Here is a 26,374-nt window from a genome sequence, read left to right on the forward strand (position 1 = left end):
GTAGTCCCAGCTGCCCAGGAGGCTGAGGTGGGAGGATGGCTTGAGCCTGGGAGGCGGAGGTTGCAGTCAGTCGAGATGGCACCCCTGCATTCCAGCCTGGGTGACTCTGCCATCTTGGCTCACTGCAACCTCCGCCTCCTAGGCTCAAGCGATCCTCCCATCTCAGCCTCCTGGGCAGCTGGGACTACAGGCATGCACCACCGGGCCTGGATAATTTTTGTATTTTTTGTAGAGACGGGGGTTTCGCCATGTTGCCCAGGCTGATCTCGAACTCCTGGACTCACCCACCTTGGCCTCCCAAAGTGCTGGGATTACAGGTGTGAGCCACCATGCCTGGCCTAAAGAACTCTTACAACTCAGTAATAAAAGGACAAACCCAGTTTTTTTAAGTGGGCAAAGGATTTGAATAGACATTTCTCCAAAGAAGATATACAAATGGCTAACAAGAACATTAAAAGATGTTCTATATTATTAGTCATTAGGAAACTGCAAATCAAAACCAAATGAAATACCAATTCACACCTACTAAGATGGCTTTAATTAAAAAACAAATAGATAATAACAAGTGTTGATGAGGATGGAGAGAAACTGTAACCCTCATACATTGCTGTTAGGAATACAAAATAGTGCAGCAACTTTGAAAAACTGTCTGGCAGTTAGTTCCTCAAAGTGTAAAACAGAGTTACCACAAGACCCAGCAATTCTATTCCTAGGCATACAGCCAGGAAAAATGAAAATATATCTACACAAAAACTTGCACGTGAATGTTCATGGTGGCATTAATAATAGCCAAAACATATAAGTAGCCTAAATGTTCATCAGTTGATGAATGGATAAACAAAACATGATATATGTGTATGATGAAATATTCAGCCATAACAAGAAATGAAGTACTGATACATACTACTACATAAACAAACTTTGGAAACATTATATTAAGTAAAAGCAGCCAGTCACAAAAGGCCACATAATGTAATTCTATTTATATGAAATATTTCAACCAGCAAATCCATAAAGGCAAAAAGTAGATCAGTGGTTGTCAGGGGCTGCAGGGAATGACTACTAATGCATAAAGGGTTTCTTTTGGGGAGTGATAAAAATGTTTTGGAATAAGATAGTGGTGAATATAGTAAAAACCACTGAATTACACAGTTTTAAAAAGTTAATCGTATAGTATGTGAATTATTTCTCAATTAAAATAGAAGGGAAAAAATCTAAGGATCTATTTAATTTCAATGTAATGAGAAAAAGCAGTGAAATAAAAATTTTATTTTTTATCTTTAATTAAATTTAGTCTAATTATTCTTACTCTCACAAGATAAAATGAAATCTTACAAACTGCCCATAAATAATATATAATGGACTGTTCTGCATTCCACAGGAAGCACCCAGCTTCCAGTATTCATTTCATTGAAGGGTTTGACACACTGCCTCTGTATTATTCTAGGTTCTATATAGACTAAAAATCAGAAAGGTTGCCAAGCGTTAAGAATGATAAGGTGATTAAACGCATGGGCTGTAAATTCAGAACGTCTGGGATTCAAATCTTGGCTACCATTTACAAGTTGTGTAACCTTGGCCATATTATTAAATCCCTCTGTGCCTGAATTGCTTCATTTATAACATGGAAATGAGAATAGTTAAGTGTAACTCAAAGGGTAGGCTGAAGATTAAATGAACTAATATATGATTAGTACCTGATATATAGTAAGTACTCAGTAAATGTCAGGAGCTGTTACTGTCTTCATCAGTCTACAGGGGACTGTAGGATTCAACCATAAATTCTGAAGTAGTTAGGACTCAGCTGTAGGGTGATTACAGAGACAGTATCCCTTCACCTCTGGGCTCCAATAAATCAAGTACAGAAAGAAGAATCTACTACTAGAAAAGCATCTAGCATTATATCTTACACATACAAGGCATTCCAATAATTTGTTGGATAAATGAATATGGAAACACTGAGAGGAAATGAAGAAACTCTGAGGAACAACTTTTCAGAGTAAACTTATCTTTTCTTCCTTTGGATGATGGTAGAAAAAAGGGAACCAAAGATCAACTGAGAAGATAAATTTGAAATTCTTTAGAATACTGTATCTCATATTTCACTGTAGTTATCATCAAGGGAATCAACAGAATGTTAACTGTTATCTGCCAGTAGGAGAACATCTAGAACTGAAAAGATGGCTTTTAAATAAATTAGCACATGGGAAAAAGAAAATCAAGAGGATTTCTGATGGTGGTGTAACCAATTTCTCTGTTTTGCTACAATGAAGAGAAGAAGCAAGAACAAGTAGTTGATGATTTATCTTCCTACAGAAACTTAAAAGGGGTTTCTGTTGAAATGTTATAGAATAAAATAATCATAGCACAACTTCTACTTGACAGCATACAAACTAATCTGAAGAAAAATTGTGAACACTGGAAATTTTTGACTTATTAGACTCTTATTTCAGGAAATGTAAGCATAGTCACTGATATAGGGGTGATATGTGACCTCATTCTAGTCAATGAGATATAAAAGGAAGAGTTATAGAGGATTTTTGAGAAAGATTTTCCTCCTAGCAAGAGCTTAGTATACAAGAGAATTTCTCTGTTCTCTGCTTTCTGCTTTGAGGAGTTGTATGAGGGAAAGATCTTAAAAATCTGCTGTGGTCTTGACAGAAAAGCCAAAGGGACTATAGAGATTCAACCAAATATCTGACAACTGAGCTGTAGAACTAGTCTTACAATAATTTACCTCTATGCTTCTTGCTATGTGAAAGGAAATGAAAATCCCTATTTGTTCCAGAAACTTATTCTTGAAGGGTTCTGTTTCTTGCAGTTAAACGCATTTATAATTTTTATGGATCTGGATTTATTCCTTAATTTTTCTCATGTTTCCTCTAAAATTTCCCATCTCTCTGCTTTCTAGAACATTTATCTTCCAATATTTATTTTTCAACATTTATTTATATATATACAACACATACAGATATACACATATACATACCTATATGTCTGTATATACATATATTTTTAAAAATTTCTGGGCTGGGCACAGCGGCTCACGCCTGTAATCCCAGCACTTTGGGAGGCCGAGGCGGGCGGATCACAAGGTCAGGAGATCGAGACCATCCTGGCTAACATGGTGAAACCCTGTCTCTACTAAAAATACAAAAACAAAATTAGCTGGGTGTGGTGGCGGGCACCTGTAGTCCCAGCTACACGGGAGGCTGAGGCAGGAGAATGGCGTGAACCCGGGAGGTGGAGCTTGAAGTGAGCCGAGGTTGCACCACTGCACTCCAGCCTGGGTGACAGAGCAAGTCCGTCTCAAAAAAAAAAAAAAAAAAAAAAAAAAATTCTAGCTATTAATCGGAATTAGTTTAGCCTGTGCAGTCTAACGCTAGCCAACAGGGGAACGACACAGCAGCAAGGGCCACATGCGTATGGGATAAGAACCCCTTACCCTCCCTTGTCCAAGTGTGCGCTCACCATTCCTCCATCTGTAAGGGCGTACCCTTCTATAGAAGTAACTTGCCTTGCTGAGAATTAAAAAGAAAATTAAAAAAATAAAAATAAAAATAAATTTCTGGCTATCTAAGAGGTCTTTATTGTTCTGTTACTTTTGCTTCTTTGGAACTGCTACAAAACAAGACTGGACTAATAGATCTTATCTCTGATGTTAATTATAGTTATTTTTAAGTTTTATTCTGTTTTCTGCACTGTTTCTGAGTTTCTGTTGACCATTTCTGCTGTTGTCTTTCCTACTGACAGCTTTCTTTAAATATCTGGTTATTCTTAACTATCCACTCACATTTCAGAGTTAAGAAGTCTTAAGATGTCAGTTACCAAAGCAATCTACAGATTCAATCCAATCCCTATCAAAATCCTGATGACCTATTTGTAGAAAGAGAAACATCCTTTATAAAATTCACATGGAGGCCGAGCACAGTGGCTTGCACCTGTAATCCCACCACTTTGGGAAGCCAAGGCAGGTGGATCACTTGAGGTCAGGAGTTCGAGACTGGCCTGGTCAACATGGTGAAACTCCATTTCCACTAAAAATACAAAAGCTAGGCATGGTGGCGGGTGCCTGTAATCCCAGCTACTCAGGAGGCTGAGGCAGGAGAATCACCTGAACCTGAGAGGTGGAGGTTGCAGTGAGCCAAGATCACACCACTGCACTCCAGCCTGGGTGACAAAGCGAGACTCCATCTCAAAAAAAAAGGAATCTCAAGGGATCCTGAATAGCCAAAACAATTTTGAAAAAGAACAAAGTTGGAGAACTCACATTTCCTGATTTCAAAACTTACTACAAAGCTAGTGTAATCAAAACAGTATGATGACAGCATAAAGACAGATATATAGACCAATGGAATAGAAAGCCCAGAAATAAACTCTTGCATATATAGTCAAATGGTTTTCGACAAGGGTGCCAAGGCCATTCAGTCTTTTAAACAAATGATGCTGAGAAAACTGGGTATCCATATGCAAAAGAATGAAGTTGGACCCTTACCTTACATCATATATGAAAATTAACTCAAAATGGATCAAAGACCCAAATGCAAGAGCATTTGGGAGAAGAATGTCATGGCATTGGATTTGGTGATGATTTCTTGGATATGATATTAAAGGCAAGAGCAACAAAAAGAAAAATAGATAATTTGGACTCAAAAACTATAAGCAGAGTAAAAAGGGAACCCACACAATGGGAAAAATAATTGCAAATTAAATATCCAATAAGAACTGATATCTAGAATATATAAAGAACTATGCTCAATAAGAACAAAACAAACAATCCAATTAAAAAATGGACCAAGAACTTAAATCAGACATTTCTCAAAAAAGATATACAAATGGCCAATAAGCACATAAGAAAAGGCTCAACATTGTTAGTCATCAGGAAAATGCAAATCAGCATCATAATAAGGTATCACTTCACACACATTAGGCTATTTTTTTCATTTTGTCTTGTTTTGTTTTGTTTGAGACAGAGTCTTATTCTGTCCCCCAGGTTGAAGTGCAGTGGCATGACCTCGGCTCACTGCAACCTCTTCTCCTGGATTCAAGCGATTCTCCTGCCTCAGCCTCCTGAATTGCTGGGATTACAGGCGCGCACCACTACGCACACCTGTAATTTTTGTATTTTTTAGTAAAGACAGGATTTCATCATGTTGGTCAGGCTGGTCTCAAACTCTTGACCTCATGATCTGCCCACTTAGCCTCCCAAAGTGCTGGGATTACAGGTGTGAGCCACTGCACTCAGCCTAGGCTATGGTTTTTTTAATCAACCAAAAATAATAAGTGTTGTTAAGGATGTAAAAAATTAGAACCCCATATGATGTAAGTGTTGGTATTTTTTGTATTTTTGTATTTTTTAGTAGAGACAGGATTTCATCATGTTGGTCAGGCTGGTCTCAAACTCCTGACCTCGTGATCTGCCCACCTTAGCCTCCCAAAGTGCTGGGATTACAAGTGTGGGCCACCGCGCTCAGCCTAGGCTATGGTTTTTTTAATCAACCGAAAATAATAAGTGTTGGTAAGGATGTAAAAAATTAGAACCCCATACAATGCCATAAGGATGTAAAAAATTAGAACCCCATATAAAACAGGGCAGGTGCTACAGAAAAAGGTGTGGCAACTCCAGAAAAAATAATCATAAAATCACCATGTGATCCTACAATTCTACTCCTGGTATATACCCCAAAGAAGTAAAAGGAACTCAGATACTCGTACACCCATGTTCACAGCATTATTGATAATAGCCAAAACGTAGAAGCAACCCAAGTGTCCACTGGTGGATGAACGAATAATCAAAATGTGGTAAATACATACAATGAACGGATTACTATTCAGCCTTAAAAAGGAAAAAAATTTTGATATATGCATTATCCTTGTTGCAACATGGACAAACCTCAAAGACATTAAGCTAAATGAAATAAGCCAGTCACAAAAGGACAAATATTACATGATTACATGATACTATTAATATGAAGTTCCTGGTAGTCCAATTCATAGATCATAGAGACAGAAAGTAGAATGGTGGTTGCTATGAACTAGGGAAAGAAGGAAATAGAGATTTAGTGTTTAATGGCTAGAGAGTTTCAGTTTTGGATGATAAAATTTCTAGAAATGGATGGTGGTGAATGATACACAAAAACATGAATGGACTTAATGCCATAGAACTATATACTTAAAAATGGTTAAAATGGTAAATTTTGTTAGGCATATTTTACCCCAATAAAAAAAAAAAGGTGTTAAGGAATCTTAAATGGCAGATGAGAAACCTGCAGAACGGTGGGTCTCAGTGAGTAATCAGTAGATCTAGCTCTTCACTGATGGGCCTTCAAATATCAGTATGTACAGGTCTTTTCTCTTGGGCAGGTTAGAGTCCACTCACAGTAGATAAAATGGTGACGGCCAGGCACGGTGGCTCATGCCTGTAATCCTAGTACTTAGGGAGGCCGAGGCAGGTGGATGACTTCAGGTCAGGAGTTTGAGACAAGCCTGGCCAACAAAGTGAAACCTGTCTCCACTAAAAATACAAAAATTAGTCGGGTGTCATAGCGCACACCTGTAATCCCAGCTACTTGGGAGGCTGAGGCAGGAGAATCGCTTGAACCCAGGAGAGGAGGTTGCAGTGAGCTGAGATCGTGCTACTGCACTCCAGACTGGGCAATAGAGTGAGACTCCATCTCAACAAAAAATAAAAAAATAAAATGGTGATAAGTGCAATGTTCTAAAACTCATTTATATGTTCATTGTCTATATATCCATCCCCTCATTAAAACATAAGCTTAAAAAGGCAGAGATTATTGGCCATTTTTTTAAAAACTGCTATTCCCGGCCAGGCACGGTGGCTCATGCCTGTAATCCCAGCACTGTGAGAGGCCAAGGCGGGCAGATCACCTGAGGTCAGGAGTTTGAGACCAGACTGGTCAACATGCTGAAACCCCGTCTCTACTAAAAATACAAAAATTAGCTGGGTGTGGTGGTGCATGCCTGTAATCCCAGCTACTTGGGAGGCTGAGGTAGGAAAACTGCTTGAACCCGGGAGGTGGAGGTTGCAGTGAGCCAAGATCGTGCCACTGCACTCCAGCCCAGGAGACAGCAAGATTCCATCTCGGGGAAAAAAAAAAAAACAGACAGACAATTGTTATTCCCCAAGGCCTAGAACAGTACAAGATAAATCAACCATTTATAGAATTCTTAATATCTGAATCAGGAACTATGTTATTTCATAATTATAAACTCAATTAATCCTTATATTACCCAAGGTGTGATATTATTCCCACTTTACTAATGAGGTGGGGTATAAGAAGGCTGGATATCTTGAGTACAGAAACTAAGCCAGAGTTGGGATTCAAACATGGAGTCTGTATGACTCCATGGCTCATCGTAATCATTATATTATACTGCCACCTTCAGTGTGTGTGTATGTACATGTGGTATATGCATACTTTTGCATACTACATACACATAATACACACACATTGTATACCACAAGTCCCCAAGATAAGAATCTGTGAGTTATGGTCTGATGTATGCTGTCCTACTCAGATTTAATTTTAATAAGTAGTTCAATTTTGTGTGTCTGAATCTAAAAGAACCAACCAAAAAGACTGTATCTAATAAAAGGTCCATAAATTATGTTACAAAGAATGGCTGAAGGGAATAGAAATATTTAGCCCAAATAAGAAAAGCTGTCTGGGGGGTGAGAGTGGGGAAAGAGAGAGACAATGTCATGATAAAGGTAGAATAAGATAGAGATCAAGAGCACAGATTTCTGACTTAGCTATCTGCCTTCTTCCCTAACTAGCAGTGTCACCTTAGTTAAGTTACTTAACCTCTCTCTGTTTTTTCACTTGTAAAATGGGAATAACAAAAATATCTAGTACCTAGTATCTTGCTCAAAGTAACTATAAAAAATGAATTAAGCAATAAAATGCATTTAACACAGTACTGGGCGCAGAATAAGAAGCTCTAAGGTTTGTTGTTGTTAGTGATCAGTCTTCAAATAGTAAAAAGCCTGAAGAGATATGTGAGGAGGGGGCAGTGAATCACTGCTATAGTGGGACATAGTTATTGATGCAAATGAATTACATCTCAGCATGGGTTCAAAGTCTGCAAGACACAGAAACGGTTGGAAGAAAACTTGCTGGTTATATTGTCTAATTCTGATTAATAAAAAATTGCCATTCTCATTAGCAGTACTTGCTTCCTTATGACAACTTTGATCAGCCTCCTAATAATATATGTATAGAAGATAGCACAGGATATTAGGAAGTACACTAACTAGTAATGAGAAATAAGAATTCTAGTCCTAGCTTTGATATTAACTAGGAGTGTGATCTGGGATGAGCCATATGAAGAAGAAGAGAAAGAAAACAGCATATTAGCTGTTATTTCCAAACTTCCAAGTTTACTTCAGAAATATAAACTTAACTTTCTCATAAAATACTTAAGACTTAACTTGCCCTTCAGAAAGTAATTAAATTACTAAGTTACAAATTTAGTTTAGAAGTCTTTCAATCTGTATTTAAAAGTCTCTGGTATTTGGAGCCAAATGGCAACCTGATCATTTCTAATTTAGAGTTCTCCATCTCCTTGCATCACTAGTGATGATAGCTGAGCCAGCTTTTATAAAGAAAGGGTGTGTAGGGTAGTGGTGAGCAGTGTGGGCTGTAGAGCCTTACCACCTAGATTCTGTAACACCTTGTTGGCTGTGGAGTCTGACTGACTACTTAAGAAAACTAATGCTAAGAAAGCTCATCTGTGATTATAACAGCACCTACTAACTCATAGGATTAATGAATATAAATTTATAATTATGCTCAAGGCTTGACACAAACCTCAAGGCTTTATTAAACAGTAAAGCTAAACAATGTTGAGCTATTTAAAAATTATAAATTTTACCTATAAGGAAGCAGAAACCAATTTTGGGGAAGACTCATTCTGGAAAAAATATTTTTAAAAATTGCCCCATTTTCCAATATGGTAACTGGTTTGCTGAGCTCCAAAACTGTGTGCTTTCTCTTTAAAAAAAAAAAAAAAAATTGGCTGGGCGTGGTGGCTCACACCTGTAATCCCAGCACTTTGGGAGGCCAAGGTGGGTGGATCACAAAGTCAGGAGTTCGAGATCAGCCTGGCCAATATGGTGAAACCCCATCTCTACTAAAACTACAAAAATTAGGTGGATGTGGTAATGTGCGGCTGTAGTCCCAGCTGCTCAGGAGGCTGAGGCAGGACAATCGCCTGAAGCTGGGAGGTGGAGGTTGTAGTGAGCCAAGATTGTGCCACTGCACTCCAGCCTGGGCGACAGAGTGAGACTCTGTCTCAAAATAATAATAATAATAATAAAATAAAAATAAAAATAAAAATTTAATTCAGAGTAATACCTTGAAGTTTATATGACTTCCCCCTTAGTTCTGATGTTTTCTAAATTATAAAATACATGTTTATTGTAAGTGACACAAAACAAGATTAAGAAGTATAATATAGGCAAAGCTAATTCTCTCTTCCCAAATCTATTCCTAATCCCACCTCCTAAAATAATCAAGATTATCAGTACAAATGTTTTTATAAGTTCATTTTTTTCTTTTCAAAATTACTACAGATATGATACTCAAAAGCTTACCTCCAGATATATTGATGGTGGATTATGCTCCCCACCAAATTTGTCCAATAGGGCCTCTATATGTTCCTGTGTCAACTTAATCATTTGTTTGATATTCCACACCTAAAAAATATTTTAAAAGAATTTAAATAAAAATCACTTAGGATATGAATTAGAAATATTTTAACGTAGACAACTACATCACAATAACTGCCAGTGTTCCTCAAATTTTGAGCTTAGAGAACATTTAGTATAGTGGTTTTTCTCTTTTATTATTAAACATCTTTAAATTTTTTTCTACCCCAGTAATACAACGTATTCTCAACTATAAAAGATTCAAATAATACATGAATATTCAGAATAAACCATGAAATCTCTCTTCATCTTCCTCACATTCCCAGGCCCCCTTTCAAAAAGGTTAAGTACTGTTTATGGTTTGGTGAGCAGCCTTCCATGTCTCCCTTTTACTCATGGAAAAAACATTAAGACATACATATATGAAATGTACAAATATAATTAAATACTATATATAAAATACTTTTAACACTTGCTTTTTTCACGGGGTAATGCCTCAGAAGTCTCTCCACGTCAATATGCATATATTTTACTCCCTAATGGTTATATAGCATTCATTTCATAGCATTGACTGCTTATTTCAACAGTCTCTAAACTTCAGTGGTATCCAGGGGTTAGGTGGGCATAGACAATTTTAAGAGAATTTCCAGATCCTCAAGTTTTATCTGTATGCTCCCTGATTGATCTGCTTAAGAACTGGTTCTCCTTGCCTACTTCCTCTTTTAAAATAATTATTTTCCACTTTATAAAAGAAAGGCAAAGTTCTTTTCCACCTCAAATACTACTAAGATGCACCATTCTGAGATGTATAAATTCCAAAGTACCTAACAAATAGACAATTAAATAGGGAAATTCCTTGAGAGAAAAGGGGGAAAAATTAAGAGCAGGACCATATTTTATCAATGAAACAAATTTGTGGCAAGGCTCCAAGCCTTACCCATCTATCCAGCCAGCCAGACTAGAATCCAGAAGTTTAGTGGTTATTAAAAGGCACATATTAGTATATCTGTTTTAAGTAATCAGGTTTTTTTTTTCTTAATAAAAAAGAAAAACAGTCCAATTTGTCTGGTTTGATAGTGAGAACTGGCTATTAGGCTATATGGAAGATTCTGTTTCTAAGTTGACTGATCTAAATCTGCAGCTTTAAGGCTTGTCCAAAAAATGTATTTAACATGAATATAACACACAGTAGAAATTACGGCCTTTTAAACTATTCAAAGTTATAACGAAAAAATGTCAGATATCAATTTTTAAATGTACAGGGAAATAAATGAAAAAAAAAAAGAGTTCCAAATCTCCTGGTTTATTTAATAGTTTCCTTACTAAAGGACATTTAGATTATTCCATTTCCTCAACATCAAACAATACTTCAACAAATAGTTCTGAACTGCTTTTCAGAGTAAAGGTGCAAATTTTATTTTTTGGTATCTAGGTATAGGATTCCAAGATTGAAGGATATATCTATTTTAAAATTTAATAAATATGCCAAATGGTCTTCCAAAAGAAGAAATGTATCAAGCCAAGTCCCTATCTGCAGGGTATAAGTCCACTCTTTTCCCCACAATCTCACCAACACCCAGCACCATCACACTTCTAAACTTTTGCCAGTCTGAAAGGGAAAAGGCAGTCATGTTTTAATTTATATTTCTGACAAAGTTGAGCACTTTTTATGCTTACTGGCCATTTGAGATTTTGAAAAATTCCCTATACTGTACTCCCTTTTATTCTATTGAGTTGTTTGTTTTTTCCATATTCATTTATAGATAGTCTTTATTCTGGATATTAATCTTTATTCTTCTACAAATGTTAAGGTCTTTCAATTGTTTTTCATGACTCTTGTCATATAAAGTCTTGCTACTCAAAGTGTGAGTCCATAGACCAGAAGCAGCAGCATCTTCTGAAAGATTGTGAGAACAGCAGAAGCTGGCCTACCACAGTGGCTCACATCTGTAATCCCAACACTTTGGGAGGCCAAAGCAGGTGGATCGCTTGAGCCCAGGAGTTCACAACCAGCCTGGGCAACATAGCAAAACTCCATCTCTATAAAAAATACAAAAATTAGCCGGGCATGGTGGTGCATGCCTGTAGTCCCAGGTACTCAGAAGGCTGATGTGGGAGGATTACCTGAGCCCAGGAGGTTGAGGCTGCGGTGAGCCGTGAGTGCACCACTACACTCCAGCCTGGGCAACATAGTGAGACTGTTTCTACCGCTGCCCCACAACCTGCCAAAAAAACAAAAAACAAAAAACAAACAAACAAAAACACACAGCAGAAGCTCAAGCTCCATCTCAGATCTACTGAAGTTTAACAAAATGATTCATATGCATATTAAAGTCTGAGAAGCAATGATAGAGGTTCCAAATTGTTTTTCCAGTCAGGTATTTCAACATTTTCTTTCATGATGCCTTTGCTAATTTCTCATATCTCCAAAAAGTGTCAGATGGCTTCTTTTATCAAGCTACACTTACTCCCTAGGTGATCTCATCCAATCTTGTATCTTTATATGCCAACTATGAACTGATGAAGCCCAAAATTTAAAATCCAACTCTACCTTTTCCTCTCAACACCAGATTCCTAACTGCCTGCTGAATATGTGTCTACTAGTATACCTAATAGGCATTTCAAACTCAACATGTTCAAAGACTAACTTCTGATCTCCCCCATCACCCCCACAAAACTTGTTTTTCCTAGTCTCTTTACCTCAGAAAATAAGCTCCATTCTTTGAGTAAACCAAAAACTTCAGCATCATCCTTGACTCTTTTCTCACATCTGACAATCCATCTCAATCCATCTCCAAATCAAATTATATATAGATACCAGTCACCTTCTCTACCATTACCACCCTCGTCTAAGCTACCTTCATTTCTCTCTTAGTTTATTAACAACAGTTTCTGAAATGGCCTCTCCTCTTTCATGCCTAGAATGGCACAGTAGCTATTCTTCAAAAACTATAACTGCAGGCTGTGCACGGTGGCTCACGCCTGTAATCCCAGCACTTTGGTAGGCTGAGACGGGAGGATCGCAACATAATAGGACCCTGTCTCTACAAAAAAAAAAAAAAATTAGCCAGACGTGATGGTGTGTGCCTGTGGTCCCAGAGGCTGAGGTGGGAGGATCGCTTGAGCCTGGGAAGTTGAGGCTGCAATGAGCTATGATCGCGCCACCCCAACCTAGGCAACAGAGTGAACCCCATCTCAAAAACAAAACTATAACTGCAGATCACATGTCATTCTCTTGCTCAAAACCCTCCACTGGCTTCCCCACTAAAAATCACCAAAGCCATGACCTGGCCCTCTGCTATCTATCTTCATTTCTTACTGTTCTCCCCGTCACTCATCCCTCTCCAATCACACTTGGCCTCACTGAATGTGCCAAGTATACTCCCAGTGCAGGACTTGTGAATTTACTATTCCTTCTGCCTGGAATGCTCTTCCCCTAAGATTTCTATAAGGTTTGCTATCTTACCAAGTTCATTCATCTCTTTATCCCAATGTCACCTTATCAATGAAGGATTCTCTAACCTTCTCATTTAGAAAGGCTCTATCCCTCTCATTCCTTAAAGGCACAGAGTCAGTTTCTATACCCTTTGTTAATTTTATTTGTTCCGTAGCATACGTGACCACCTTACTATATATATTTTACGTGTTCATTTTGTTATTGGTGTGTGTCTTCCCCACTCCCCAACAGAATAAAGTCCAGGAGGGCATGGGTTTTTGTCTTATTTTTTCTGATTTATCCCCAGAGCTAGAACAGTGCCTAGCATACAATAAGCACTCAAGCATGTATTTGTTTAAAAAAAAGAATACTTTATTTATTTTTAAAACAGGGTCTCCGTCTCCCAGGCTGGAGTGCAGTGGCACAATCTTGGTTTACTGCAGCCTCAGCCTCCCTGGCATCAATCCTCCCACCCCAGACTCCCAAGTAGTTGGGACTATAGGCGCGCAGCAGCGCACCTGGCTAATTTTTGTATTTTTAGTAGAGATGGGGTTTTGCCACATTGTCCAGGATGGATCTTTCCTTAGAGCATCCGTCTATGATGTGTTCACTGATGAACTGGGCAAAACTATTTTCTAAGTCATAATTTGATAACATAAAGTTGATTATGTTTTCCACGTCTATTAGCTACTTTAAGATCAGAAACATTTTCTTTTTTTGTCCCCTCATGATTTATTTTGGTGTCTTAGTCATAATAGGTATGCAATTAAAGCTGAAGATTTAAGTGGGTTTCAGAATAGGGTAAGAAAGAAAACAGGTCATCCTAGTTCAGTGATTCTTTCTTAGGCCCAGTAAATTCAGGACACTGAATTCACGCCACTATACTCCAGCTTGGGCAACAGAGCAAGACTATCTCTAAACAAACAAACAAACAAAACATAAAATAATCCAAACTATGAAGAAAGGCATCAAACTCTTAAATTCATATATATGATATATATATACATATATAATAGTATATATAAATATGTATATTTAAAGCAGGAATAATCATTAATTAGGAATCCAGTAACATAATACTTAATAGGCCAAAGGGGAAAACTACAGGACTAGCCTAAGAGATTCCAAGAAACAAATAATTGTTACGAAAGGTGGGGTTGGGGAAGGAACAGAGGGAGGGAAGGGAGAGACAGAAGTGGTCCTAAAATTTCAAGGAAATGGTTGAAAGAATCACAGTACTGAAAGCAAGGAGGCCAGGACCATCAACCATTTAGTTGAAAAAATTCAGAACATTCCTGAAAAATAGAAAATGAATATAATCAGTTTGACAAAGAAATCAAAGCTAATAAATTGCAGACCAAAACACAAAAGTAAATTTCTACTGACATAACTCTGGAAGAACAGCAAGCCTAAAGACAACACATATAAGGAGGAAGCATGAGTATAAAGACCTGAGTTTTGAATCATATAGTCATCAAATTAAAACCTCAGGTAATGTAAAACAGATTACTGCTCAAGAGAGAATTAAAGAACTAGAAGGTGATTCTGAGAAAATCAGCCAAAAGGCAGAGATAAATGGATGGAAAATATGAAAGACACGAAGCACAGAATGAGTTAATCTGGGAGGTAAACAGGGAATAGGGGAGATATTTGAACAGAAACTGGCCATAAATTTTCCAAAACAGGTGAAAATAAAAAAGTTCAGTTCTTAAAGTCAACCAGAAAGTAAAGACAAGTTAGACTGACGGCATACTTCTCAACATCAGTAAAAGAAGCAAGAAGATAATGAACTGATGTTAAGGTGCAAGAAGAAAATAACTGACAACCTAGAAAAAGGAAACTGAATCAAGAAGTAGTATCAAAGAAAGAGTGGCATGAGAGGGCTGAATAGTGGCCCCCCCACCAAGATAACTAAACATATACCAAGACCCAGAAGAACCTGTAAATGTTACCCTATATGGCAAAAGGAACTTTGCAGATGTGATTAAGTATTGTGAAACAGGGAGATTATTCTGGATATCTGGGTAAGCCCTAAATGTAATTGACAAGCATACTTATAAGAGGGAAATAAAGGGGAATTTTACTATAGATGATTAGGTGATATAAAAACTCAGCAGAGAAAGATCTGAAGATGCTACACTGCTGACCTTGAAGATGGAGGAGGTGGCCATAAGCCAAGAAATACAAGGAATGCAGCTCTAGAAGCTGGAAAAGGCAAGAAATCAGATTTTTCCTTATTGTCTCTAGAGAGAGCAAAGTCTTGCTAATACCTTGATTTTTGCCCAGTAAAACAAACTCATTCTGGATTTCTAACCTCCAGAAATGTAAGAGAGTACATTTGTGGTGTTGTAAGTGACCAAGTTTGTTGTTATTTATTATTGCAGCCATAGAAAATGAACATAGATGGAGAATCTAGAGACTAATACACATAAAAGTAAACCTAAATAAGCATTTAGGTTTTATTAATGAGTTTATTAACCAGCATATTAGGTCTTAACAAAATAAGCATATTAGATTACATAAAGTAACAACAAAACAATGACTACATTAATGGGGGAAAGGGCCAGCATTACAGCATTTCAAGCCTATCTATCATTATTCAAGAAGAAAGATCTAGGAATATCTTGTGCCAGATATCAGAACAACATCAGAGGCCAGCTTGAAGGGACTCCTACTGACCAAATTTGGAGATTTTCAGCAAAAAGAATAAGTACTGTATTTGACTATAACAGATGGTATGCAAAAACAAACAAACAAAAAACCTTCAAAATTCCATAAAAATTAAAAGGGTGGGAGGGCATTTGCTCACACTGTAGGTGACTATTACACCCTTAGAAAACTGAACTTTAAATGAAAAAAATTATGCATGTATCCTGCCTTTTTAGGAAAAATTAGTTATTCCCACTTGATATGGGGAAATGCTTCTTTACAAAAGAATGCCAGCTAATATAAAATTAGTTCAGGAAAGGATCAAAGGATGCTAAAAATCATTAGGAGAAAAGCTGATGGAGAACAGGATACTTACATAGTGCCAAAGTATTTTGCCACATATTAAAGATGAAGGGGAAAACATACCTTCAAGTGGCTTAGAATCATTAATAGTGGAGCAACCCAACATATGTCTCTTGATGTGATGCAACATGAGACATCACTCATGAAGTATACATGCAAAACATTTAAACTCAATCTAATCAAGCCTTCATACTTAACTTCTAGTTTAGAAGAAACACAGGGAATAGAGAAATACGCTAAGACTGCTACACTGAAATAATCAAATCTAGATTGTGGGACATTCTATAAGACATTTTTCTTCTCTTTGAAAGTCAAAGCCTTGGCAATTGGACTAATCCAAAATGTGGGACATTCTAAGACAACTGTCCTGGACTCTTTAATAAATCATTTCTTGGGAGAACAAAACAGTAGGTGGTCAGTTTAAGACTAAAAGATTACTACTAAAAGACAACAAATAATTCAGTGCATGCACAGAGTGGATCTTAGTTTAGGGATGGAAGATAGCTGCAAGAGACATTCTTGGGACAACCATAGAAATTTGAACACATATCAGATGTAAGACGATGGGATTTTAACCTTCCTAGATATGATATTTTGGTTAAATGAAATAATTTCCTTTTTCTTAGGAGATATACATACAGTAAAATGTTAACAATCATCGAATCTTGGTAGTATAGGTATTGTTTATATAAGTGTTTATATATATATTTATATAAACAGGCATAAGAATTAGAATTATAGAGACAAAAAACTTATTTGTAGGAAACATGCTATCTACAGAAAAACCCAAGTGAATCTACAAACCATCAAGGCTAATACCTATTAACTATAAAAACTAACGGAAGAGTTTAGCAAGGTTTGTTGGATATAAAATCAAGGACGTAAAATTACATAGTGTTCTAACACATTAGCCAGAGCCAATTAAAAAAAGATGCTTCTCATGATAGCAACACTATAAAGAATCTAGAAGAAAAGTCTTAACAAAATATTCCCAAGACTTTTGTGACGGAAACAACAAAATAATGTGCAGGTGCACAAAAGACTACTAAGAAGAGAGACAGAGTCAGATGACTCTAGAGGTTTCCACCCCTGTTTTGGTAGCTTATCAAAAAGTTGGCTCAGGAGGTCTGAGTTTGTGTAATGCAAGAAAAGGCTGATCAGCCACAGAGTACTGATGGCTTTCCCTAATAAGACCATTTCATCAACCTCAAAGCTCTAATTATTACACAGGAGTCCTTTCCACAGTACATAGTTCTAGTTGTGTCTGGCCAACACACACATCTATATGTGGATAACAGACTTTAGGGAATTGTGTGTGCCTTAATACTTCTTTTTCTCCACTAAACCTTATTTCACATTACACCAAATGACATGTATGTGTGCACACAGATGTGTTCCCCTTCACTTGACAAAGACCTACATAAATATCCTTTTATGGGAAGATTCAATATCCTAATGATGTCAATTTTCCACAAATAAATTCAGTGTAGTGCAATAAACAAAATTCCAAAAATAATTTTTCCCCCATGGAACTTGAAAACTGTAAATTTTTTTTTTTTTTTTTTTTTGAGATGGAGTCTCGCTTTGTCACCAGGCTGGAGTGTAGTAGCACGATCTCGGCTCACTGCAACCTCCGCCTCCTGGGTTCAAGTGATTCTCCTGCCTCAGCCTCCCAAGTAGCTGGGACTACAGGTGCACGCCACCATGCCCAGCCAATTTTCTGTATTTTTAGTAGAAACAGGGTTTCACCATATTGGCCAGGATGGTCTCGATCTCTTGACCTCGTGATCTGCCCGCTTCAGCCTCCCAAAGTGCTGGGATTACAGGCGTGAGCCACTGCGCCCAGCCTGATTCTAAAATTTTTATGGAAGCACTGTATAATAGTAGCCTTTGGCTATTTTGAATAATAAGGAGGGTAAGACTGGTGTTACCAGGAAAACAAGACTTATAGAGAAATGATACTAGCACACAGACAGAAAGACCAAAGTGACAGAATAGAGGGCTCAGAAACAGAGGCACAGGTATTTATTTACACAGCACATGGTTCACGTTGGCATTATAATTTAGTGGGGAAGAGAATGGACTATATAATAAATATTGCCAGGGTAAGTGGCCATCCTTTTGGAAAAGGTCAACTAATCTAAAAGAAAATGGGCAAAAGACTTATGAATAGGTAGTTCACTATAGGGAATTCACAATATCTAATAAACACATAAAATAAATGACCTCATTAGTAATCAAAGAAATGCAATGAAAAACCAGGCCTGGTACAATGGCTCATCCCTGTAATCCCAGCACCTGTGCAACATAGCAAGACCCCATCTCTAGAAAAAAAAAAAAAAAGAAAATTAGTTGGATGTGGTACCACATACCTGTACTCCCAGCTAACAGAGGCTGAGAGGCTGAGGTGGGAGGATTGCTGGAGCCCAGAAGTTTGAGGCTACAATAAGACAGGAATGCATTACTGCACTCCCTGGGCAACAGAGCAAGACCTTGTCTCAAAAAATACATACATACATACATATGAAAAATCAGTGAGATTGCAAAAAAATTGGGCCTAATAATACAAGAGTTGGTAATCATGTACATGTAGCAACAAACACTATCATATTCTACACGTGGTATAATATAAATATTTTGAAAGCAAACTGGCAATATCTAGAGCAAAGCTAAGGATGAGCATATCCTATCATGTAGCTACTTATATTCACATATGTACAAGACATTTTCACTGCAGCAACGTTTATAATAGCAAAAAACTAGAACCAACTCAAATGTTCCTTAAGAGAGAAAAAATCGGCCGGGCGCGGTGGCTCAAGCCTGTAATCCCAGCACTTTGGGAGGCCGAGGCAGGCGGATCACGAGGTCAGGAGATCGAGACCATCCTGGCTAACACGGTGAAACCCCGTCTCTACTAAAAATACAAAAAATTAGCCAGGCGTGGTGGCGGGCGCCTGTAATCCCAGCTACTCGGGAGGCTGAGGCAGGAGAATGGCATGAACCCGGGAGGCGGAGCTTGCAGTGAGCCGAGATCGCGCCAGTGCACTCCAGCCTGGGGGACAGAGAAAGACTCCGTCTCAAAAAAAAAAAAAAAAGAGAGAAAAAATCGCAAACTGGTATATCTGTATAACAAAATACCACATATTAAGTCAAAACAAAAAGCTAGCAGTATATTTATCAACATGAATACATCTCAAAAACATAATATTGATGAAAAAGCAAGTTTCAGGATATATACAACTTTAAAATGTCAACAATCTACAGAAAAAGATTTTCTTTTTAAAAAAAGAAACAGGCTTTATTCCAGCAAACAGTTTGCAAAACGTGGAGACGTACCTTGGTACAAAATAAAGGCACCTTCTGAGAGAACAAAGAAAAGGGGCTGTCATTTACAGAGAAAGTTCACAGTCAGGTTCCCACTCTGGTCCACTATACAAATGAGGGGTACAAACTTGTTCAGTTCTGATTGGCTGAGGCAGGTCACAGAGTGTTTGTTAGGTCCAAAAGGCCAAACGATATTTTCTGGTAGTTGTTAATTCAGGTGGCATAAATAGGAACAGACAGCTACGAAAGTCCTAAAGTTACTGGGTGTATAGGTTTTCCAGGAATGCAGAGTACACATATGATCTCTACATGTCTGCAAATGATCGCGTGGCTCTATTTTGAATTTGGACTGTTAGCCACTCAGAATCTGTCTTAAAGGGTTGGTTCTTTCAGGGTTCACAAAAACATGCAATCAATGTTCTAGATTGTTTGTGGATATACACCCACAGCAAAAGTATTTGAAATGTGCATGGGCACGATAAACAGTAAATTCAGGATAACGGTTACTTCTGAACAGGCAGAAAGGGCAGAGAAAAGTATCAAAGTAAGACTGTAAGGTGCTGTATCTGTGTCTATAATTATTTTTGTTTATAAAAATCTGAAGCATATATAAGACAATTCAACAAAACTGAGTAATAGGTACATAGTCATTATATTATTCCCTACACTTTACTATATACTTGAAGTAGAAAGGAAAAGTGGTAGGGAGAGAGGGAAAGAGGGAAGATACTGAAGGAGGAGGATACTAAGTAAGTTAGCTAGCTCCTTCCAGGAATAAACATACTAAAGCTGTCCTCACTTTTGTAACTGGGGTGGCCTTAAGCCTGCCTCTTAAAATCCCTGCACCCTGGAGGAAAGCCAGTCAATGAATACACAACACTTGTAGTCATTTCCCATTTTGAAAAGAATCCTAGACCTATGTAACTGCAAAGTTTTTAACAATTTAGTCCTTATTCAATAAACAAGAACCACAAGACACTATGAATATCCAATGGGAGGAAAGAAAAAGATCACAATGAACAAACAGAATAAATGGGCAAGGAGAAAACTGAAATATTATTATTAAGAAAACACTTGAGGAGAAGGGGTAAATAACAGAAGTAGTATTGATAAAGATCATAGTAGTGATATGTAATACAAAGAAATGTCCCAGAAGGTAGAGAGGTTAAAAAAGAGGGAGCAAGAAAGAGAGAAAGAAATGGGTGATACAAGTAAAAAGTTGAAGAGATACAAAGAACACACTTGGGAAGTTCAAAATACATTTAGTAAGAGTTCTAAATGAAGAAAATAGAAGAAATAAAGATGATGCTAAAAATATCTGGAGTTAAAAACACCAATGGTCTGAGTAAAAGGGCTCAGTGAGGCTAAGGCAGATGAATTAAAAGACTCATATCTACATAAATCCTAGTTTACATAATTAAATTCCAGAAATTCAAAACAGAAAACTCTAAAAGCTTCCTATAACTAGAATTAATTTGGCATCAGACTTTTCATCAGCAACATTAAAAGACAATGAAGAAGGAAAGTAGACTACTTGTTGACTTAAGGCTGGGGGGTGGGCAAATTGGTGGGAACAGAGAACGACTGCTAATAAATCCAGGGGTTTCGTTTTTGAGTGATAAAAATATTCTACAATGTACTGCGGTTATGGCTATACAACTCTATGAATATATTAAAAACCACTAAATTGCACATAGTATGGTATATGAATTATGCCTCAATAAAACTGTTATTTTTTAAAAGATAGTGGAATAATGTTTTCACTGTCTGGGCAAAAATGACTGGGAATCTGGAATTTTACATCCAGGCAAACTACCAGTCAAGCATGAGGGCAAATGAAAACCTTTTTGGAAATGTTAAGTTCTCAAAAAATTTACTTCAATAGGAATCATCCATCTGAAAACATTTCTATCTTTTGACCTAGCAATTCCACTTCTAGGATTTTACCAATCTCTCACAAAACTGGAAAAAAGGAGTAGGCCTCTCGTCCCAGCATTTATAAAGATAAAACAAATGATTCACCAGGTTAAAAAAAAAAAATTAACTGATTTTTTAAGGCACTATTTTTACATATAACAAAACAAACACAAAACTGACGTAAATAAGTTGGTCCCAAAACAATAAAAAGTAATAGGAAATATACCCCACAAAAAGCCATGTTTCCAACTAGAAAGTTAAAGATAGTGATTGTGGCTATATGGTAAGCAAGGAGAGAGTAGAAACAAGATGAGTATCAGAAAAATTAGGCAAGATGCCAGGTTATGAAGGGTCCTGAAAGCCACGGTAAGTAGAGTTTTAATTTTATTCTAAGAGCAATGAGAATCTAAAGTTTCAAAAACAGGTATGTGTGGCATAATCCAATTTATATTTTAATTACCAACAATTGACTTCTGATATGGTTTGGATTTGTGTCCCCACCCAATCTCATGTCAAATTGTAATCCCCAACGTTGGAGGTGGGGCCTGGTTGGAGGTGACTAGATCATGGGGGTGGATCCTCTTGATGCTGTCCTTTTGATGAGTGAGTTCTCAAAAGATCTGATTGTTTAAAAGTGTGTAGCACCTCCCCCTACCCCTTGCTCCTGCCATGTAAGACGCACCTGCTCCTGCTTTAACTTCTGCCATGATTGTAAGTTTCCGGAGGCCTCCCCAGAAGCTGAGCAGATGCCAGCATCATGCTTTCTGTACAGCCTGCAGAACCGTGAGCCAATTAAACCTCTTTTCTTTATAAACTACCCAGTCTCAGGTATTCCTTTATAGCAATCAGAGAACAGATAAATATACCATCCCATTTTATAGATGAGCATATTGTGGCACAAGTGTTAAGTATATTGCTCAAGGCCACTCAGTTAGTAAATGATAAGAGTCAGGATTTAATTCTAGACAATATAACTCTAGAGCAGTATATATTATAGTACCTTTAATTATCACTCTAGTGGAGAATGGATTACGGTGGGCCAAGAATGAATGCAGGGAGGAAGACTAGTTGAAACTATGGTTGTGTTAAGCAACCATAGTTAAGCAAGAGATGATTGCTTGGACCAAGGTGGAAAATAGTGGAGATAGGGCTACTAGTAGGATGAGACATGGAGGAAGAGTGAGAAAAAACTAAGAATTAAGGCTGATTCTGAAATTCTGATGTGTGCAACAGGTGGACAGTGATGCCATGAGGGAGAGAAATCAAGCATTGTGTCACCAACAGGAGAGGCTGACTAAATGATCAAGAAGGCAGCTGGTTATGCAAGTTTAGAACCCTGGAGGAGAGATGAGGCTGAAGACATATTTGGGTGTCACCAGCATACTGGGAGGCAGACCTACAAGAAAGTATAGGCTAAGAAGGTTCAGCCCCGGGGGTCATAAACATTTACAAGAGAAACCAAAAATGGCTGAAAAGAAACAGACCCTGAGGTAGAAGGAAAAAACATTCAGTGAAGAAAATTTATTAAATAAGAATAGGAACATATAATAGTGGCTAGAAGACATTAGGAAAGGTAGGAATTGTATATCTGTATATATTTGGTCATTCCTATTCACATACATTTGCAGATGTATTGGGGCTGGGAGATAATAAAGCATGTTTGTGGCTGAAGGGAATTCAATAGAGGGGAGAAGAATGATATGGGAGACAGAGATGCAGAAAAGATGAAATCTGAGTCACAAATAGAGAAATCAGACTGTCAGGAGTGGTCTTCGATAACAAATGAAAGGAAGATAGAACAACAGGACCAATGCAGACAAGTTTGTAGAACTGGTGGTGAAAAGATGACAAGAGCTGCATTTAATTTCTCAGTAAAGTTTGAAGTGAATTCCACAGATACGAGTGGGAGCTGTGAGAGGTTTGCAATGAGTGGAGGAAATATATGTTTTTGTTTGTTTGTTTGTTTGTTTTCCGAGACAGAGTCTCATTCTGTTGCCCAGGCCAGAATGCAGTGGTGCGATCTTGGCTCACTGCAGACTCTGCTTCCTGGGATCAAATGATTCTCCTGCCTCAGCCTCCCAAGTAGCTGGGATTACATGCACGTGCCACCACACCCAGCTAATTTTTGTATTTTTAGTAGAAACGGGGTTTCACCATGTTGGCCAGCCTGGTCTTGAACTCCTGGCCTCAAGTGATCCACCCGCCTCGGCCTCCCAAAGTGCTGGGATTACACACATGAGCCACTGCGCCCAGCCAGCAAATGCATTTTTAATCAGGAAAGTGAAGAAGCAGCTGCACTACCAGACATTGTTGATGCCCTGTTGAGGGTTTTGGTATACATTTAAAGCACTACATTCAACTGCCTAAGTGCAGGCAGGTAGTGGACATTTTGTCAGGCCCGTATGATGAAAAGAGAGAAGAATTAGAGAGCCAAAGGTATTAGTAATTTTTACAGTCATTTCATAATAGTATCTTGACCCTGAATTATGTGGATTGTGATGAAACAAATAGTATCACTTGAGAATGGTAAAACTGTAATCAGGAGCCAGACAAGTGTCTACACAGATAGAACCCTTTTAAGGTTTAAGGAAAAGGCTGATGATTTAGGAGTTTGATGATAGTTCCACAATTCCTTTGGCCTGGTAGAAGGTGAGAAATAGAAATAGAGAAATGATATTCACGAAATCAATAAGCAGAAACTATTCTAACTTAGAGTTTAACTTAGAAATCATCTAAAATAATCTAAAACTGAATAAGAGGATCAAACATTTTTTTCTGGCTAATTAAAAGCAGATTAAACCCTAAAGTTTCAGGGATAGCAGGGGAAAGGAGGGGAAACAATATCAAGAATAACTGTCCATAACGTCAAACTGTTCACAAAGTCATCCGCTAAATTTACGTAACATTTACAAATTCAACAATTGCTCACAATTACTATTCAAATGGGTTTTCAGTGAAACAGATCAAATTTCTGTCACATAAAACTGAATGGAAAGGAGCTGTATTTGGAGCAGGATTTAAATTGAAGGAAAATATGTGAAACAATAGATGCAGTGCAGGTTCAGGACTTTTAATAAGTATTTTTATGCACCATAACAATATACATATCATGTTTCCTGTGTTTTGGTACAACTCCTGGTCATAACTTTCTCTCACTGTAACCTGCTTTCCCAGGTTACTCTCAGTTCTCCAAAACCCTGGGACACCATTCCAGAGCACCACATCCTATCATTCCAAAATTAAAAGTCTGTGGGAAACATTGTCACAAACAACTGAGGCATGACAGCCTGTTAGGACTGTGCGCTCTGTGAATTTGGAACCTACTCCACTTGATCAGTTTTACTCCTAGCACCTAAGTATACTACCTAGCACGAAGCAGGTGGTTTATAAGCGCTGGCTATATAAAATATTAAAAATTCTATATTCTGGGTAAGCTTAGAGGAGACTGATGAAATCACATTCAAGAAGGCTCACCTGAGGCTAGAGAAATACTAGTTAAGATCAGAGAAGCACTAGCCACCTTAGTCAAGATGTTATATTTTTGTTCTTTCTCAACTGGGGTTCCATGAGATACTTAAGTCTTAATGACCTAAGGCATGACCTAGTGTAAGTAATGAACTATCTTCTCTCCATGCATCTAGGATGGTACTTATAAGACTCTCAGAGTTAAGATGTATGCTCACTAGTTTTATGTACTTTTTAGTAAACCCTGAAATAAAGAACAGTAGTTTTCAGAGAGCACTTTGTAAGAGAGTGTTTTAAGGATATAATGTTATAATGCATTCAATGAAAAGAAAATCACCTATTTCATTTGCTTTATGTGCTTTGTCCCTTTTGCAAAAATAGTGTTCAAAGATTTTGCAACTTCTCCATAATACAAGATTGCTCCAGCTTTCAATTCCATTTTCCCTGTGCCATATACTCCAATAACAAGTAGGTGATAAAAAATATTATGCAATACACATTGTACCAACCTTATACAGTGCCTACCTTGTGCCAGGCCCCATGAGGCTGGGACTATTATTACCCCTATTTTACAGATGAGGAAACAGGGAGGTTAAAAAAAACTTGGCCCAAGTCAGACAGCTAAGTAAGTGGTACAATTGCTCATATATTGCATGGTCTATGTCTCTATAAGAAGTAGAAGAAATATTCCATCATTAGGTATTCTAATCAAGAGAAGCTGACACTTTATACGTGCCATAGCATGAAGGCAGGTTAGAACTTTAAGATAATTCGAATTTAGGTAAAAGTGGATCAGTGTAGATTCATTTTTCATTCAACAAATATTTAATGAGTGCCAGGGTTCTAGGCAATGAAGACGGTGTAATTAAACTAAAGTCCCTGACCTCACAGAGCATACATTCTAGTCAAGGGAAGATAAGCACTAAAAAAAGCAGAGTATGTCAGATGGTCATAAAAAGTTACAGAGAAAAATAGAGACTGTGAGCAGGATGGGGATGGGTGGCTATTCATTTTGTAGTATGGTAAAACTTGAAGGTCTCATTGATAAGATGACACATGAACAGAGATAGGAAGGAAGTGAAACAAGTTCAGCACGCAGGTATGTAAGAGAAAACTAGTTCAAACAGAAGGGAAACAAATGCAAAAAGCATTAAGGTAGAAGCAAAATTGGTATGTGCAACAGACATAGCATTAATGACCCCCAGTTAATGGCTTCTCTGTAGGCACATCTTTTACGCGTAACTCTGCAATCCCCTTTCCACTCTGACCCTGGGCTTCTCCTTGTTCTTGTGATATCTTGTAATGTAGCAAACATGACCCAAAGAGAGGCTTAAAATGCAAATATGCAAGTCTTGTCCTCTTGTACAATTGAACTTGCTCACTCTCTCACCTGTGCCTTTCTATGATGTGCCTGGACTAGTTTACTAGAACCAAGTTGTCCACTCAAGACCATCCTAGACTAGCCATCTACCTAAAACCACCACTGGTCACATGAGCACAGCCAAAGTCAGTGCAGTGCAGAATATAGCGTGCTCACTGACCCAAAGAGT

General features: G+C 37.7%; 1 protein-coding gene across 10 annotated transcripts in view; it reads right to left on the reverse strand.

Annotated features, from left to right (window-relative positions):
* The window catches only part of BRAF (B-Raf proto-oncogene, serine/threonine kinase), a 208,322-nt gene that overhangs the window by 122,936 nt on the left and 59,012 nt on the right, over positions 1–26,374 (reverse strand). For all 10 annotated transcript variants that reach the window (XR_009209599.1, XM_032761940.2, XM_032761945.2 and 7 more), the window contains exon 2: positions 9,617–9,718. Coding sequence is in view for 9 of the 10 variants with exons in the window: in XM_032761940.2 (XP_032617831.1) it covers positions 9,617–9,718 (102 nt within the window). In the remaining variant the exon portion in view is untranslated. The remainder of the gene's footprint in view (positions 1–9,616; positions 9,719–26,374) is intronic.

This window comes from Hylobates moloch, unplaced genomic scaffold (genome assembly GCF_009828535.3).
Source record: "Hylobates moloch isolate HMO894 unplaced genomic scaffold, HMol_V3 SCAFFOLD_1, whole genome shotgun sequence".
NCBI classification, from domain to species: Eukaryota; Metazoa; Chordata; class Mammalia; order Primates; family Hylobatidae; genus Hylobates; species Hylobates moloch.